Here is an 18,428-nt window from a genome sequence, read left to right as displayed (position 1 = left end):
ATGGAATGAGTTGGATATTTTAAGGAAAATCATCAGGATAGGGAAACAGCAAGAAATGTGGACTACAATAGATTACAATGTCAGCACACACAAACAGTGACACATTACCTAGCATCAGTATTTACATTTTCATGATTATAAATGAGTATATCATTTAACAAGCCGCTTTCAATGAATGCATCAACATCATAAGGCTATATTTTTGAAGTATCCTTTCAGTAGCAGAGAAAACATTTCACCTGGCAAGGCACCTCCTCCTCCAAGATTTGTTGATCGTTTAATATCAGTTTTTGATTTTGAGGCCAAAATGAATTTCCTGAACCATTCCTCTTTTTCTCTACCAGTCCTCCCAAAAAGGTACAGAATTTGATCCTTCTGGCAAATTGGCTTTGCAGAATCTTGTGAGCCAGAAGATTTTTTCATTTCCTCAAGTACAGTTTCAACTTTATCAGCAGATAATTTTTCTTCTACATTTTCTCTTTCTGTTTGGGCCTTTGACATAAAATCATCTTGTCTGGCAAGTTCAATGCAAATTGGATATTTTTTATTCCATACTCTTTTCCTAGCCAGATCTTTTGGTACTAAATGAACCTGTGAAAATAAAAATCAAAATTTTACATTACAATTTGCTGTTTGTGCTTCTAAAAAATGATTTTCTAATATCACATATATTTGTATAACCAATATATTAAGGCCTATTAAAAGTGGAAGAAAAAGTCTGTAAAAGAATAGCATAGGCTGCTCATATTAGAAGGAGAGGCCAACTACAGTGGGAAGGTCAGATTGCTGAGGCGATGAGAGAGAGGTTTAGCTGGTCTTCAATAGTTGGCTGTGAAACTTAGAAATAGGCCAATTGCTGCATTAATTAGGCATTGAGGGACACATACTATTCTGAGACTATCACCAGTTCATTCAGACTTTTCAAAAATGTTAAAATAGACCTGGAACTGTTTTCTTCAAAACCTCAAGCCATATTGCAAAGAAACACTGGAAATCAGAATACCAAAGTACATGATCACAACATCGAATCAGAGTCAAATCAGGTTTAATATCATTGGCATTATGCAGTAGAATTTGTTGTTTTTCAGCAGCATACATTGCAATACATACCAATTTAAAAACAATTACAACAAGAAATAAATAAATAAATAAATATATATATATATATATATATATATATATATATATATATATATAGATATAGTATTAAATTAAGTAAATAGTGCATGCAGAGAGAAAAACAAAACGGTGAAGTAGTGTTTATGGACTGTTCAGAAATCTGATGGCGGTGGGGAAGAAGCTGTTCCTGAAATGTCGAGTGTATGCTTTCAGGCTCCTGTACCTCTTCTTTCTTGATGGTAGCAATAAGAAGAGGTCTGTCCTGGATGATAGAGGTCCTTAGTTGTCTTTTTGAGGTACTGCTTTTTGAAGGTGTTCTCAATGCTGAGGAAGCTAGTGGCCATGATGGAGCTGGATGTTTACGGAAAAACTACCAGAAGTAGTGGATATGGCCCAGTGCATCAAAGGTAAAGCCCACCCCACTATGGAGCACATCTATGCGTAGCGTTGTCACAGGAAAGCAGCATCCATCAAGGACTCCCACCATGCTCTCTTCTTGCTGCTGCCATCAGAAAAATGATACAGGAGCTTCAGGCCCCATACCATCAAGTTCAGGAACAATTTTTACCCCTCAACCATTAGGCTCTTGAATCACCGGAATAACATCACTTGCCTCATCACTGAATTGCTCCCCCAACCTTTAGACACACTTTCAAGGACTCTTTATGTTCTTCATATTTATTGTTTATTTATTATATTATTTATCTTTTTCTTTGTATTTGCACAGTTGTTACCTTTTGCACATTGGTTGTTTGTCTGTCCTGTCGGGCGCAGTCTTTCAATCATTCTATTATGGTCCTTGGCTTTACTGAGCATGCCCACAAGAAAATGAATCTCATGGTTGAAAATGGTGACATTTATGTACTTTGATAATAAATTTACTTTGAATTTTCTGCAGTTTTTTCCGATCCTGTGTAGTAGCTCCAAATACAATATATGCAGTATTTCATTAGGCTGCATTTTGAAAATGTTGCTAAGTAACTGCTGTGGTTCTTGTTCATTATGTTCTCTGTAATCAGTGTTCTTCCTCTATAGGCACTGTCCATTTTGTATGTGGTTCGTTTCGTACAAACATCATTTCCTATTCGTAAGCCCCTTTTAAAATTTTATGCTTCCTGCCTGAGTTAATTTGATTTCAACTTAAAGCACACACGGTAGAAAGAGATCCTTCCCCATCCACTCTATTTGTCCTTGAAACAGCAATATCTTTTCAAAAAAGTTTTCTCATTAAATACTTTGGAGAAAGCTTCCAGCTTGGGTGATTTTTGAGAAGGTGTTTAACTCCCTGAGTATAAAGATAAGTTGTCTTCAAAGACAGCGCCTGTGGATTGGGGACATGTCTGAACACTATGCGCTACAACGTCAGCTTCTGACCTGAGCAACTTCAATGGCCAAGCCCTGGAAGTCAGGTCAGAATATGGTGACGCTCAAGCAAAATCACACTTAGCATGGCTGCTGCACAAGCCCATGCCGGAAATGAAGTGGCAAGAATGAGAGTAGCATAAACTCAACGCAAAGCTGAAATGCTAATTGAAAAAGCTTGTGTAAACAGAGGAGGAATGCACAGACATGGAGAAAGTTTATGTAGAAGCTACACTGAGTGCTCTCACGGATGAGCATGAAGCTGAGGCTGCTTTAGCAGAGGCAAAGGTGTATGAAGCCACAGCTGACATAGACAGTCATGGTCATCTCCCTAGGAAGGTGACTGAAAAACCAACCATTGGTACATCCTCTAATACAACTTGGTTGCTCAACAGAGGAAGAAATCAAAGCAACAAAAATAGGAACCAGTTTCCTGTCATGCTTCACACCAGATTTTTGCCCCATCCTCCTCCTGAACTTGTATCCTCTGCTTCAGATTCAAGCCAAAATATGAACATTCATTTAAGATAAAAATTGAGAAATGCCCAAAGACACCCAACTTAGAGACACATGGTGTTCACCACTGAATAAGAGCACACCAGGGCTGAACAACACATCAGGTGCATCAGTGGCTCACCTTTCAACAAAGAAGCTACCATAGAGCCAACTGCACAGTCCTCACTTGCTGCACTAGGCTGTGGTGATAAATCACCACTGGTCAACAGCTTGAGAAAGATACTAGAAGCCCTGAAGCAGTCAGTTCGAATGTGGACAAGATAGTCATTTGGATAGTGGTGGAGAATCTGGGGAGGGTAGCAAGGATAATTGTAGAAGCAGTAACAATATATTGCACTCCATGGATGGACACACAGTGCAGCAAGCACCAGTGGACTCCAGAGAACCAAGCCAAGAACCTGTTGGCACTTCAGAAGAATTAGACCCAGATACAGCTGCAAATTCAGGTCCAGCACCTTGGGCTACTGCTTCCAGCACACCCACAGAAGAGTATGGCAGGAAGCCAGCGAAGCATCCATCAGATGTAGCTATTTCCCCATATATTATAAAGATATTTTCTGAAACAATCAAAACTGGTAGATCTGTTGCAGAGTCAATTGGAGAGGAGGTCTGGTCACCCCATCAACTCTCATTGACTGTGACCATATTCCCAACAATAGGGATGAAACCCCAATTCCTGAAGCTGTACATGGTCATCCACACCTTAAGGATATAGCTGACAAGATCCCTCCACTTGACTCTTCTGCTGAGATTCTCCTGTTGCTTGGCAAGACATCATCCATGGACACAAGGTACTTCGACAGCACAATCATCGGTATGATGCATCTTATGCCCAACAACTGGACCTGGGTTGGGTCATAGTGGATGAAGTCTGCCTCGATGGTGCTCATCAGCCCAATATTAGTGTATTTAAGACTAGTGTCCTGAAGAATGGGCACTCAAGCAATTTCAGCCCATGTGACAGTAGTATCCAGATGGAAGAAAAGATTGTAGGAAGTAGACTGTCAAAGACAGTCTTTTCAGTGGTTGGCACATTTATAAGCAACCTCCCAGTGCAGAACAAATGAATTGGGCAAAGGTTAGAATCCTTGTTGTTCAAAGGCATATGTATGCAGTGGAAGTGCAGTGCATCACAAAGCAGAAATTTCTCCCAATCCAAAGTTACCTTAGTGAACTCTGTCCCTTTCTTGACTCTGAGGAGCTGCAGTGAGTTGGAGAATGTATTAAGATACAACTCACTTCAGAGGTACCTCACCCAATTGTCATTCTGAGTGAGTACTGTGTCACCAGTCTGCTCATCCGACATTACAACTAAGTATGTAATCAAAAACACCATTTTCGAAGAGAGAACAGCTAAAGACTGTGCAGTAAGACTGTTACAAGACTAGTCTCTGAGACAGACCATTCTTTTGTTCAAGACATGAGGGAATTATCATTTGACTTTTAATTTCAGTAGTGAAGATTGTCAGGCAGAGAGTGTTCTGCCTCTAGAGGTGCTGTTCGTTTTGTATGCAGTTTGTTTTATGCAAACATCACTTCTTGTTTGTAAGCTGTTTTTACATGTATTGCTGCACGGACTCTGAGATTTCGACTTGAAGCACATCCACTCTTTATTTACCCTTGAAACAGCAATACCTTTTCAAAAAGTTTTCTCATTAAAAACCCCAAAGAAAGCTTCCAGCTTGGGTAATTTTTGAGAAGGTGTTTAACTCCGGCCTAGCTTTGTACATAATGCACTGCGAGGGCAGTAGAATCAAAATTTGGAAAACCTGTGTTTTCTGCAGTTTTCCTTTGTTCTCCAACACTATACAGGTTTCCCCTGCTATCCAAAGGTAGAGTGTTCCTATGAAATGGTTCGTAAGCCGGAATGTCATAAAGTGAATAAGCAATTACCATTTATTAATATGGGAAAAATTTTTGAGCGTTCCCAGACCCAAAAAATAACCTACAAGATCATGCCAAATAACACATAAATCCTAAAATAACAGTAACATATAGTAAAAACAGGAATGATATGATAAATACACAGCCTATGTAAAGTAGAAGTACTTTTCTGCAGCACTGTCTAGTGCAGCGAAAATCTCGCGGAAGCGCTCTTGGCAAAAACACTCTCTCCAGTAACCTTTAAGCTATGACGCTGCCAAATCATACCAAATAACACATAAAAATACACAGCCTACATAATGTAGAAATAATGTATGTACAGTGTAGTTTCACTTACCGGAATCGGGAAGACTCCAATAAATTGCAGTTTCGTCACAGTTAAATATTTGCTTATACAAATAACCACCTGACACAATCAGCAATCGCCTCTGATCTGGGCCGACATTTACGTGCTGGGCGGCACCTAATTAATTAGCTTGTTTATTTCAGCTTTTTTCTTAATGATGTGCAGGGTGCATTCCGACTACCGCTGCATTCTTCGCGGCAATGTACCGGTTCACGGCCCGGAGGTTGGGGACCACTGCTTAAACTATGAAGCTGCCCTCGCCTCAGAAACCGATCAAACCTTTAAATTCTACTTTTGCAACACTTTCATCACCATCGTTCAGTGCTTTCTGTTTCAGCTTATTAAAAAGACTGACTGATTTCTCCTTAAGTATAAGAAAACTTAACGGAACACCACGCTTTGTACACCCATCAATGCACTCAAGCAATAGACTTTCCATTTTATCCATTATGGGATGCCGACTAAGAGAGACCACTTTGCTACGAGCAGAACCAATAGTAACATTGGCAGCTTTCTCTCTGTGTATAAGTAGTGTGAATGGTGGACGCGGGCAAGTTCAACGTGCGGACAATGTCCTTACTTCGTTCACCATGATCAAAACGCTTAATTATGTCTAGTTTTATGCTAAGTGTAACACCCTTAACAGCTCTTTTAGGCTTTTTCGATACTTTACAACTCATCTTGCTAACGGATGCACAAAATAAATCAAGATAAAGCACGTGTTTAAGCAATGCCGGCTAGAATGCAGTTCCGGGGGAGGAGCTTGGCTGTTCGGGCGTGTGCTGCCTTTTTTTTGCACGTTTTTTTCATGCGCTGCCTTTTTTCGTAACAGTGAAAATACCTTCTGTTAGCCAAAACAGGGAACTAATGTAGGTCTTTCGTAACAGCAAGGTGTCATAAAGCAAACGTTCGGAAAAGAGGGGCCACCTGTAGTCAATTGTAGTCACTGGGATGAATTAAAGTATAACAGGGGGCCAAAATCAAAAAGGGAGACAAATACAAGACTGAAGGAGTTATATTTCAATGCACACAGTATACAGAGTAAGATAAATGATCTTGTAGCACAGTTACAGATTGGCAAGTATAATGTTGTGGGCATCACTGAGTCATGGCTCAAAGAAGATCATAGTTGGGAGCTTAACATCCAATGATACACATTGTATTGAAAGGACCAGAAGGTTGTTCGGTGAGGGGGGCGGGGGTGGTGGCATGGTTCTGTTGGAAAAAATGAAATCAAATCCTTGAAAAAGTTGACAAAGAATTAGAAGGTGTAGAATCCTTGTGGGTAGAGTAAGCAACTTCAAGGGTAAAAAGACCCTGATGGGAGTTATATATACAGGACTCTGAGCAGTAGCCAGGATGTAGGCTACAAATTACAACGGGATAGAGAAAAGGCATGTCAAAAGGGCAACTTTGGCCATCTCCTCTCTCATGTCTCTGTAATTCCCTTTACTCCACTATAATACTGGTAACTCTGATTTTAGTTTCTCCTTCTCAAACTGCACGGTGAGTTCTATGATCACTGCCTCCTAAGGATTACTTTACCTTAAGATCCCTAATTAAATCTGGGTCATTACATAACATCCAATCCAGAATTGCCATTCCCCTAGTGGGCTCAACCATAAGTTGCCCTTAAAAAGTAATCTCATAGACATTCTACAAATTCTCTCTTGGGATACAGCACCAACCTGATTTTCCCAATCTCTCTGCATATAATATTGCAAGAATTAGTGGGAAGGTCGAGGATTGGAAAGCTTTTAAAAACCAGAAGGCAACTAAAAATGTCATAAAGAGAGGAAATATGAAATATGAAGATAAGCTAGCCAATAAAAAAGGATACAAAAAAGTTTTTCCAGATATATAGAGTAAAAGGGAGATGAGAGAGGATATCAGACTGCTGAAAATGACGCTGGAGGGGCGGTAATGACTGACTGTCTGACTAACTTAGTAAGTACTTTGCATCAGTCTTCACTGTGGAAGACACTAACACAATGCCATAAGTGAGTGTTATTGCTATTACTAAGAATCAGAATCACTTTATTGCCAGTACATGAAACATACCAGAACTGATTGTGGTTCGGAGCCAAGCATAAAACACAGGATGATACCATAACAGACAACACAATAGCAACCAACGATTTACAAGACAACAGTGCAAACAGCCAAGAACAATAAGCAGAACAGTCACAAGGCGGGAGGAGAAGATGGCGGTGCGACCCAGCGTGCGCAGCTCTCCAGTGAAATGATATTGTATTTGTAAGTAGGATGCCATGCACAATTCTGATTTGCTGGAGACAGACTTGAGAAGCAGAGGAACACCTGGAGAAATTTCTGAAATGCCCAGTTCGCTGCCGCTGCTACTGTGCGATTGAGAATCTCCGGAGGGAAGGCCCCAAAATCCCCGGCTTTGCTTGCTGCTGGCGACCAAGGCTGAGGTCGAAGCGTTCGGCAGAGATGGTGCTCGGTACTCGGTGTCGGAGGGCTGATCGGAGCTCGAAGTTTTCGGACAACTCAGAATCGGACTGTGGTTGGGCAACAGGAAGAGTTTTCTTCCTTCTCCCGTCTGCGTGAGATGTGGGACTTTAGAGAGACTTTGAACTTTTTTTTACTGTACCATGGCCTGTTCTTCATCAAGTTATGGTATTGTTGCACTGTTGTAACTATATGTTATAATTATGTGGTTTTTGTTAGTTTTTCAGTCTTGGTTTGTCCTGTGTTTCTGTGATATCACACCAGAGGAATATTGTATCATTTCTTAATGCATGCATTACTAAATGACAATAAAAGAGGACTGCGTGTCCTCATAATCTAATCTGCAAATGTCAATAATCAACCTTAATAAATGTGAACATATAAACAGACTCAATAATTATCAACAGAACAAAGAAAGCAGGAAAGACCATTTAACAGATGTTGCGGAGGGACAGTTAGGGTAGCAAACCTAAGTGAGTTCTGTTGAGAAGCCAATAACTACAGGAAAGTAGCTTCAGAGATGATGTGTAGTTCTGGTGGTGATATAGTTGTAGGAGAAGGTGCTTATGTAGCTAAAGTGTCTGAAGGTAGATAAATCACCTAGACTAGATGGACTACACCCCAGCGTTCTGAAAGAGGTAGCTGAATAGATTTTGGAGGCATCGGTAATGATCTTTCAAGAATCATTAGATTCTGGAGTGGTTCCAGAGGACTGGAAAATTGTAAATGTCACTCCATTCCAAGAAGGGAGGGAGGCAGGCAGAAGAAAGGAAATTATAGGTCAGTTAGCCAGATTTCAATGGTTGGAAAGATGTTGGAGTCTATTATTAGGGATGTGGTTTCAGGGTACGTGCAGGCACATGGTAAGATAGGCCAAAGTCAGCATGGTTTTCCAAAGGGAAAATCCTGCCTGACAAACCTGTTGGAATTCTGTGAAGAAATAACAAGCAGGATAGACAAAGGAGAATCAGTGTATATTGTTTATTTGGATTTTCAGAAGGCCTTTGGCAAGGTGAATACATGAGGCTACTTAACAAGATTAGAGCCCATGGTATTACAGGAAAGGTACTAATATACATAGAAGATTGGCTAACTGGTAGGAGGCAAGAAATGAAAATAAAGGTGGCCTTTTCAGGTTGGTTGCTGGTGACTAGTGGTGTGCCACCATGGTCAGTGTTGGGGCCATTTCTTTTCACGTCAATGATTTGGATGAAAGAATTGATTACTCTGTGGCCAAGTTTGCGGACAATATGTCTAGAATACAAAAGTGGCAACCTTGCTGCTTCTTTAGTGTTTTACAAGACTAACTTGCTAGCATGACACCTAACCCAACACTAGTAGAACGTATGCAAGGAGCCGACCGGATTCAAACCCAGGATCTCTTGCTCTGGAGTTCGGTGCAGATGCCTCTACGTCACCGGCACAGACTTAAGGATATAAAGCTGTTTTATAAGGCATTGGTTAGACAACACTTGGAATACTGAGAGCAGTTTTGGACCCTTTATCGAAGAAAGGATGTGCTGGTATTGAGAGGGTCCAGAGAAGATTAATGAGAATGATCCCAGGAATAAAAGGGTTAACATATGAGATGCACTGGATGGTTCTGTGCCTGTACTCACTGGAGTTTAGAAGAATGAAGAGGGGGATCTCATTGAAATATATTGCATATTGAAAGGCCTAGATAGAGTGGACATTGAGTGGATGTTTCTGCAGTGGGGGAGTCTAGATTCAGAGGGCACAGCCTCAGAACTGAGGGATGTTCATTAAGAATAAAGATGAATAAACATTTCTTTAGACAGACAGAGGATGGTGTATCTGTGGAATTCATTGCCATAGACAGCTGTGCAGGCCAAGATATTGGGTACATTTAAAGTGGATGTTTATACGTTCTTGATTAATGAGGGTGTCAAAAATTATGGGAAGAAGGCAAGAGAATGGGGTTGAGAGGGATGATACATCTGCCATGATGGAACAGTGGAAAAGATTCGATGGGCGGACTGACCTAATTCTGCTTCTATGTCTGTTGGTCTTATGCTCAACCTTTTTAAAAAATTGATCTAATTCCATTCTCTTTTTCTAAGATCCTTTTTAGTCTCTATTTTTCTTCAGTTATTAATATTCTCTGGAACTTTACATGCCTCTATACCATGTATACTTCTTTGTATTAAGTTTTTCTTTCTAAAAACAAGCGCAAAAGTAAAATGCAAGTTCATAGCACCCTGAAAGTGGCAACACAAGTAGGCAGGGTAGTAAAGATGGCATGTAACACACTTGCCTTCATTGATCAGGGCACCTAGTATAACGGTGGGAAGTCTTGTTGCAGCTGTACAAAACCTTGGTAAGCCACATTTGGAGCACTGTGTGCACATCAGCTCGCCTCACTATAAGAAGTCCATGGAGGATTTGTAGAGCAGATCCTAGGTCTGGTCTGGTCTGGTCTGTCCAGACCAGATTGCTGCCTGGACTAGAGATTATTAGTTATAAGAAGAAGTTAGACAAACTTGGATTGGTTTTTCTGGAGTACTAGAGGCTGAGGGGAGAGTTGATGAAAATGTATATACATTTAATTATAAGAGGCATAGATAGAAAAGACAGTTCTTTTTCCCAGGGTGCAAATGTTAAATATTATAGGGTATAGGTTTAAGGTACAAGGGGGAAGTTTAAAAGAGATTTGCAAGTATAGAGAGAGAGCCAGAGAATGGTAGGTGCTGAATGTGTTGTCAGGAAGGTGGTAAAGATGTATATGATAGCAGCTTTTAAATGACATTTAGGCAGACACAAACAGGCAGGGAACGGAATAAAACAAGAGAAAATCTGCAGATGCTGGAAATCCGAACAACGCACATAAAATGCTGGAGGAATTCAGCAGGCCAGGCAGCATCTATGGAAAAAATACAGTTGACGTTTCAGGCTGGACTGGAGAAAAAAGGCTGAGGAGTAGATTTAAAAGGTGGGCGGGGGCGGGGGAAGAGGAAGAGAGACAAGCCAGGCAATGGGTGAAACAAAGAACTAGAAAGTTGCTTGGTGAAAGAGACAGAAGGCACCATGGAAGAAAAAAAGAAAGGGGGGGGGGGAAGAGCACCAGAGGGAGGGAACAGAATGATATGGACCACATGCTGGTAGATGGGATTAGTTTAGACTGAGATCATATTTGACATAGACATGGTGAGCCAGGGGCTTGTTATTATGTTGTACTGTTTTATGTTCTATATTCTAAAATAGCATCCGTTATGAATTTTGAATCAAGGAAGGGAAAATGTGAGGTATAGTACAGGTGCAGAACTCAAAACACAGCACTATAGCAAGCATGGGGAAGAGAAATGAGGAAAGAGCAAGAAGGAACAAGGACTAGAGAAATCAAAAATATAAAACTAAGTGCTGGAAAACAAAAACAAAATGCAAAAAGTGCCTGGCATTTTTGGAGCAAGAATGAAGTAATGTTCAGGAGTGAAGTGACAAATCAAGCACGTGTGTTTAAATTGCAGAGAAGGGGAGGGTAGTGAGAACGGAGGGAATAGCTGTGATGGAGCGGAGAGGAATATTGTCCAGAGGACAATTTTCATTAGCAAATTAGAATCAAGTTGCAAAGCACAACAATTGCTAGAGGTCTGAAGCAAAAGAGAATAGAAACACATGGCATATTATGCTGCATCTATGGAGAGAAAAACAGAATTAATTACAACTGGATGTCCCAACATCAGAGATTAACAATTCTGATGCAAAGGAGAAAATTTATCACTGAATCCCAAGGGCTACAACATGCCTACACAGAGTACTAAGTGGTTTTCTTGATCTTAGGTGGGGCATCAATGGAACAGTATAGGCAGCTAAAGACAAAGATGACTACAGGATGGAGAACTAAAGTAATGGACACTGGAAACTCAGGCCGCTTTGCAGTTGGCAGCCACCCAGTTGGGCCTGTTTTCTCCAATGTTAAAGAGACCATATTGTGAGCACCAAATTCCAACTTAAAATGTTGAAATTGTGTTCAAGATGTGGAATAATAACCTCTGTCATAAAAATTCTCTGTTCTCGCCACAATTTTCTCATAACTTCCAGTTCCGTCAAAGAGTCACTGAGAAATGACTCTTCCCATTCCATAATAGAAACATAGAAAATAGGTGCAGGAGTAGGCCATTCGGCCCTTCGAGCCTGCACCGCCATTTATTATGATCGTGGCTGATCATCCAACTCAGAACCCCGCCCCAGCCTTCCCTCCATACCCCCTGATCCCCGTAGCCACAAGGGCCATATCTAACTCCCTCTTAAATATAGCCAATGAACTGGCCTCAACTATTTCCTGTGGCAGAGAATTCCACAGATTCACCACTCTCTGTAAGTTTTTCCTAATCTCGGTCCTAAAAGGCTTCCCCTTTATCCTCAAACTATGACCCCTTGTTCTGGACTTCCCCAACATCGGAAACAATCTTCCTGCATCTAGCCTGTCCAATCCCTTTAGGATTTTATACGTTTCAATCAGATCCCCCCTCAATCTTCTAAATTCCGACGAGTACAAGCCCAGTTCATCCAGTCTTTCTTCATATGAAAGTCCTGCTATCCCAGGAATCAATCTGGTGAACCTTCTTTGTACTCCCTCTATGGCAAGGATGTCTTTCCTCAGATTAAGGGACCAAAACTGCACACAATACTCCAGGTGTGGTCTCACCAAGGCCTTGTACAACTGCAGTAGTACCTCCCTGCTTCTGTACTCAAATCCTCTCGCTATAAATGCCAGCATACCATTCGCCTTTTTCACCACCTGCTGTACCTGCATGCCCACTTTCAATGACTGGTGTATAACGACACCCAGGTCTCGTTGCACCTCCCCTTTTCCTAATCGGTCACCATTCAGATAATAATCTGTTTTCCTATTTTTGCCACCAAAGTGGATAACTTCACATTTATCCACATTAAATTACATCTGCCATGAATTTGCCCACTCACCCAACCTATCCAAGTCACTCTGCATCTTCTTAGCATCCTCCTCACAGCTAACACTGCCACCCAGCTTTGTGTCATCCGCAAACTTGGAGATGCTGCATTTAATTCCCTCATCCAAGTCATTAATATATATTGTAAACAACTGGGGTCCCAACACTGAGCCTTGCGGTACCCCACTAGTCGCCGCCTGCCATTCTGAAAAGGTCCCGTTTATTCCCACTCTTTGCTTCCTGTCTGCTAACTAATTCTCCATCCACATCAATACCTTACCCCCAATACCGTGTGCTTTAAGTTTGCACACTAATCTCCTGTGTGGGACCTTGTCAAAAGCCTTCTGAAAATCCAAATATACCACATCCACTGGTTCTCCCTTATCCACTCTACTAGTTACATCCTCAAAAAATTCTATGAGATTCGTCAGACATGATTTTCCTTTCACAAATCCATGCTGACTTTGTCCGATGATTTCACCACTTTCCAAATGTGCTGTTATCACATCTTTGATAACTGACTCCAGCAGTTTCCCCACCACCGACGTTAGGCTAACCGGTCTATAATTCCCTGGTTTCTCTCTCCCTCCTTTTTTAAACATTGTTAAACATTGCTACCTATCTATTTGCAATAGACTCCCATCAATATTTCACCATTTTTCACAATGTAGTTAACCCATCAATTTTGCCTCTTCCTGAATGGAAAAAATATCTCTATTAGCAGTCTTCCTTACTCATAGGTTTCTATTCTCTTTCAAATTGATAACCTCCAACAGAGGTAAAAGTTTTTATTCTCAGAATCAGGTTTAATATCATCTGCATATGTTGTGAAATTCATTAAGTTTACAGCAGCAGTACAATGAAATACACAATAAATACAGTGGAAAAAATCTGAATTAAAGTATATATATATATATAGAGCAATTAAGTTAAAATAAGTAGTGCAAAAAAAACTAAAATAAAAAAAGTGAGGTAGAGTTCATGGGTTCAATGTCCATTTAGAAATTGGATGGCAGAGGGGAAGAAGCTGTTCCAGAATCACCAAGTGTGTGCCTCAGGCTTCTGTACCTCCTTCTTGATGGTAACAATCAGAAGAGGGCATGTCCTGGGTGACAGGGGTCTTGAATGATGGACACTGCCTTTCTCAGGCATCACTCCTTGAAGGCGTCTTGGATTCTACAGAGGCTGGTACCCATGATGGAGCTGATTAATTTTACAAGTTTCTGCAATTTATCTCGATCTTGTGTAGTAGCCTCCCCACACCACACGGTGATGCAGCCTGTCAGAATGCTCTCCATGGTACACACATTTGTAAAAGTTTGAATGTTTAAGTTGACAAACCAAATCTCCTCAAGCTCCAAATGAAATATAGCTGCATCAGTATGTTGCATTGAGGTTAGGTCCTTAAGAGATACTGACACCCAGGAACTTGAAATTGCTCACTCTCTCTACTTCTGATTCCTTTGTGAGGATTGGTTTATGTTCCCTTGTCTTACCTTTACTGAAGTCCACAATCTGCTCTTTGGTCTTGCAGATGTTGAGTGCAAGGTTTTTGCTACAACACCATTCAGCTAACTAGTATATCTTGCTCCTGTAAGCTTTTCATCACCATCTGAACTTAGATAGATAGATATACTTTACTAATCCCGAGGGAAATTTGGTTTCGTTACAGCCGCACCAATCAAGAATAGAGCGTAAATATAGCAATACAAAAAACAAATACAAAAAACCCCCAACAATCAAACAACAAAATGCAAACTTCTGCCAGAAATAGTTGTATCATCAACAAATTTATAGATGGCATTTGAGCTGTGCCTAACCACGCAGTCGTAGGTGTAGAAAGAGTACAGCAGTGGGCTAAGCACACATCCCTAGGTGAGCATGTGTTGACTGTCAGCAAAGTGGAGATGTTATTTCCAATCTGCGCAGATTGTGGTCTTCCAGTTAGGAAGTCAAGGATCCAATTGCACAGCCAGGTACAGAGGCCTAGGTTCCGTAGCTTTCCGATCAGGACTGTAGGAATGATGGTGTTAAATGCAGATCTATAGTCAATAAATAGCATCCTAACATAGGTATTTACATTGTCCAGGTGGTCCAAGGTCACATGGAGAGCCATTGAGATCCCATCTGCTGTAAACCTATTATAGCAGTAGGTCAAAATGCAGTGGGTCCAGGTCCGTTCTGAGACAGGTGTTGATTCTAGCCTTGACCAACTTTTCAAAGCAATTCATCACTGCAGAGGTGAGTGTTACTGAATGACAGTCATTAAGGCAGCTTATGCTGGTCTTCTTGGGCACTGGTATAATTGTTGCCCTTTTGAAGTAGGTGGGAATTCCGACCATGGCAAGATCGAAGATGTCTTTGAATATCGCCACCAGTTGCTTAGCACAGGTTTTCAGAACCTTACCAGGTACTCCATTGGGCCCTGCCACCTTGCAAGGGTTCACACTCTTGAAATACAGCCTGACGTCGGCCTCCAAGACAGTGATCACAGGGTCACTGGATGATGCAGGGATCCTCATAGCTGTGGTTTTATTCTCCCTTTCAAAGTGAGCATAAAAGGCACTGAGCTCATCGAGAGGCATCACTGCCATTCATGTTGGGTTTGCCCTGTAGGAACTAAGGCGATGCAAACCCTGCCAGAGTTGACGTGCGTCCGATGCCACCTCCAACCTCTCTCAGAATTGTTTCTTGGCTCTGGAAATAGCCCTCCGCAAGTCATATTTAATTTTCTTATACAGACCTGGGTCTCTAGACTTAAATGCCACAGGTCTAGCCTTCAGCAGACTACGAACCTCCTGATTCATCCACAGTTTTGATTTGGGAACATACAGTAAGTTTTCGTAGGCACACACTCACCTACACAGATTTTAATGAAGTTGGTGACAACCATGGCTTTCTCATCCAGATTCGAAGATGACTCCCAGAATACAGTTCAGTCCACCAATTCAAAGCAGTCCTGTAAGTGCTCCTGTGACTCCCTGGTCCATACCTTCTTGGTCCTCACTACTGGTGCTGCAGTCTTCAGTCTCTGCCTAAACTCAGGGAGAAATAGTACAGCCAGATGACCAGACTTACCAAAGTGTGGGTGTGGAATAGCATGGTAGGCACTCTTGATCTTAATGTAACAGTGGTCCAGTGTGTTATTTTCTCTGGTACTACAGGCGATTCGTTGATAATAATTATTTAGTGACATTATCAAGCTGGTCTGGTTAAAATCCCCCAAAATGATGGTAAAGGCATCACGATGTGCTGTTTCACGCCTGTTGATTACATCACTCCATTCATCTAGAGCCTGTTTGACATTGGCCTGTGGTGGGATGTATACCGCTACCTAAATGATCACTGAAATCTCCCATGGCAGGTTAAGATGGCCCACACTTACTGCGAGGTACTCCAGGTCTGGTGAGCAATATTGAAATATCACCAACACATTAGTACACCAGAGGAGTTGATCATGAGGCATACGCCTCCACCTTTGCTTTTGAGAGACTTGACAGACCTATTTTGATGACATATTGTGAACCCGTCGATTTGAACTGCTGTGTCCAGTACAGAAGGGGTTAACCTACATTCTAAAAAACAAAGGATGCCAGGGGTCCAATTATACAGCATCCTAGCTCTGAGATAGTCAATGTTATTTATTGGATTGTACATATACCAGCAAGACAGTTGGTATTGGGGTCTAAATCCTCATTTTTAAAAAATGCACCAACAGATCAGCACGCCAACCACACTTCTGCCGACAGCTTCTTAAAGGGGCAGTGTGCTGGCCATAGTACAGTCTATTTCGGTCAGTTTTCAGCAGCGATAGATCACTCAATTGCATTAAAACTTCATCACTGACCGTACATATCTTAGATGCAGTTACAGTTCTCAGCTGTAGCAGGCTAAAGTGAGAATATTTGATCATTTCAATCGTTTTCAATGAGAGCTGTCGTTTCGGGATGTCCGTGTTTGGCACCCCAAAATTGGAAAGGATCTGTGGAGGATCTCTCACCAGATGTCTTGACCACAATTAAATTTCCAAAATTACTGCATATCAGATATTATTTGCTTTCTCTCTCTTCCTTCTACAGCAAGTAATATGCATGGTTTCTTTTGCATCATATCTTGCAATTTTATGTATTCATAAATATCAATACTTTATGATTCATGTGAAAACAAAGATCAGGAAGAAAGACTGAATGATTTGTCCATCGTATAGATTTTAATTTTTACTAAGTAGCTTCCGCAAAGTAAATAAAAGTTGCGTTGATTTTAAGCTATTGTTTAAACAGAATTGTAGAACTGCAGAGTCTGGAGCAGAGAGTAAGTAGCACATGGCCCAATGGAACCACAAAAGTGGGTTTATTATCACCAAACTTAGATTTCAAGTAAAATTCTAATAATATAATTATGCAAGAACAAGATTAGATTTGAAACATCAAGTGAACAATACCGTTCTTTCTCAGTTAAGATAATTCAGCTGCTGAGTTTTCAAACCCGCATTCAACAATCACCTATGCAAGAAACGTTAATAATCCAAACTTTATCTGCACTTAAATTACTGAATTGTTTGAAATATTTGAAGTCCATACTTATCACAGATCTAAATTTGCTTTGTCAGCAACAAAGTAATCATCATTAGGAATGTGATGTGCAAGTACATGTATGTTATATTGTCAATCATTTGGATGATGGAATGTATGGCTTTATGGCCAAGTTTGAGGCGGGAGGAGAAGATGGCGGCATGCCTGCTTGTGCGCAACCCTCCGGTGAAAAATGATATCGTATCTGTTAAATAGGGGCCGTGAACAATTCTGATTTGATGGAGAATGGACGTGAAAGCACAGAGGAACATCTGGAGAAATTTCTGAAGTGCCCGCTCGCTGCTTTCGTTACTGTGTGGTCGGGAATCTTTTGGAGAGTAGGCCTCAAAATCCCCGGCCTTGCCTGCTTAGGGTGACTGAGAAGGAGGTCAAACCGTTCGGATTGTGGTCAGCATGGCAGGGAGAGTTTTTCTTCCTTCTCCTGTCTGCGTGAGATGTGGGACATTTGAGAAACTTTGAACTTTACTGTGCTCATGGACTTCTTCATCAAGTTATGGTATTGTGCACTGTTGTAATTATATGTTATAATTATGTGGTTTTGTCAGTTTTTTCAGTCTTGGTCTGTCCTGTATTTTGTGATATCACACCGGAGGAAATAATGTATCATTTCTTAAAGCATGCATTACTAAATGACAATAAAAGAGGACTACGTGTCTTCATAATCTAATCTAAAAAAAGTTTGTGGATGAGATGAAGACAGGTGGAGGGGCAGGTAGTGTCAAGGAAGCAGTGAGTCTGGAGAAAGTTTACAAAAAAAGTGCTTTTTGCATACCATTTATGAAATAAAAAATTTCAAAAGAAATTCTCCAAAAAGTAAATTTCATATCTTCTAATGCTACTCACCTTGCTCTCTGATAAATCATAAATCTTCTGACTGATGTACGTGACCTCAGTCCTGGCTTCATTGAATGAAGCTCTTCGAGATATATTTTTATTTGGCTTTGAAAGCCTGAGTACTGATCCTTCAAGACGAATATAGACCGAATGTGTTAGTGTTGCATGGTAGGTTTCAGGATCATAATTGTAGATTTCATTCATCCATCCCTGTAAGAAAATAAAAACAGAATTGTAGAAATATACACTATTTATTCAAGGTGAATGTTTAATTTTTAAAAACCAATAAAGCCTGAGTACCTTCAAGCTTGATATTACACAAGCATGGACAATCAATAACATCACAATTGATGTTTTTGCCCTTCCCTCACA

At 40.8% G+C, this 18,428-nt stretch overlaps 1 protein-coding gene across 6 annotated transcripts in view; it reads right to left on the bottom strand.

Annotated features, from left to right (window-relative positions):
- tex2 (testis expressed 2) overlaps positions 1 to 18,428 on the bottom strand; it is a 102,185-nt gene that overhangs the window by 41,616 nt on the left and 42,141 nt on the right. For all 6 annotated transcript variants that reach the window (XM_072241921.1, XM_072241920.1, XM_072241922.1 and 3 more), the window contains 2 exons: positions 18,066 to 18,266; positions 240 to 591 (listed from right to left, as the gene is read on the bottom strand). In XM_072241921.1, coding sequence (XP_072098022.1) covers positions 240 to 591; positions 18,066 to 18,266 — 553 coding nt within the window. The remainder of the gene's footprint in view (positions 1 to 239; positions 592 to 18,065; positions 18,267 to 18,428) is intronic.

This window comes from Mobula birostris, chromosome 24, assembly GCF_030028105.1.
Source record: "Mobula birostris isolate sMobBir1 chromosome 24, sMobBir1.hap1, whole genome shotgun sequence".
NCBI lineage: Eukaryota > Metazoa > Chordata > Chondrichthyes > Myliobatiformes > Myliobatidae > Mobula > Mobula birostris.
This window is presented reverse-complemented; position numbering and strand designations above follow the sequence as displayed.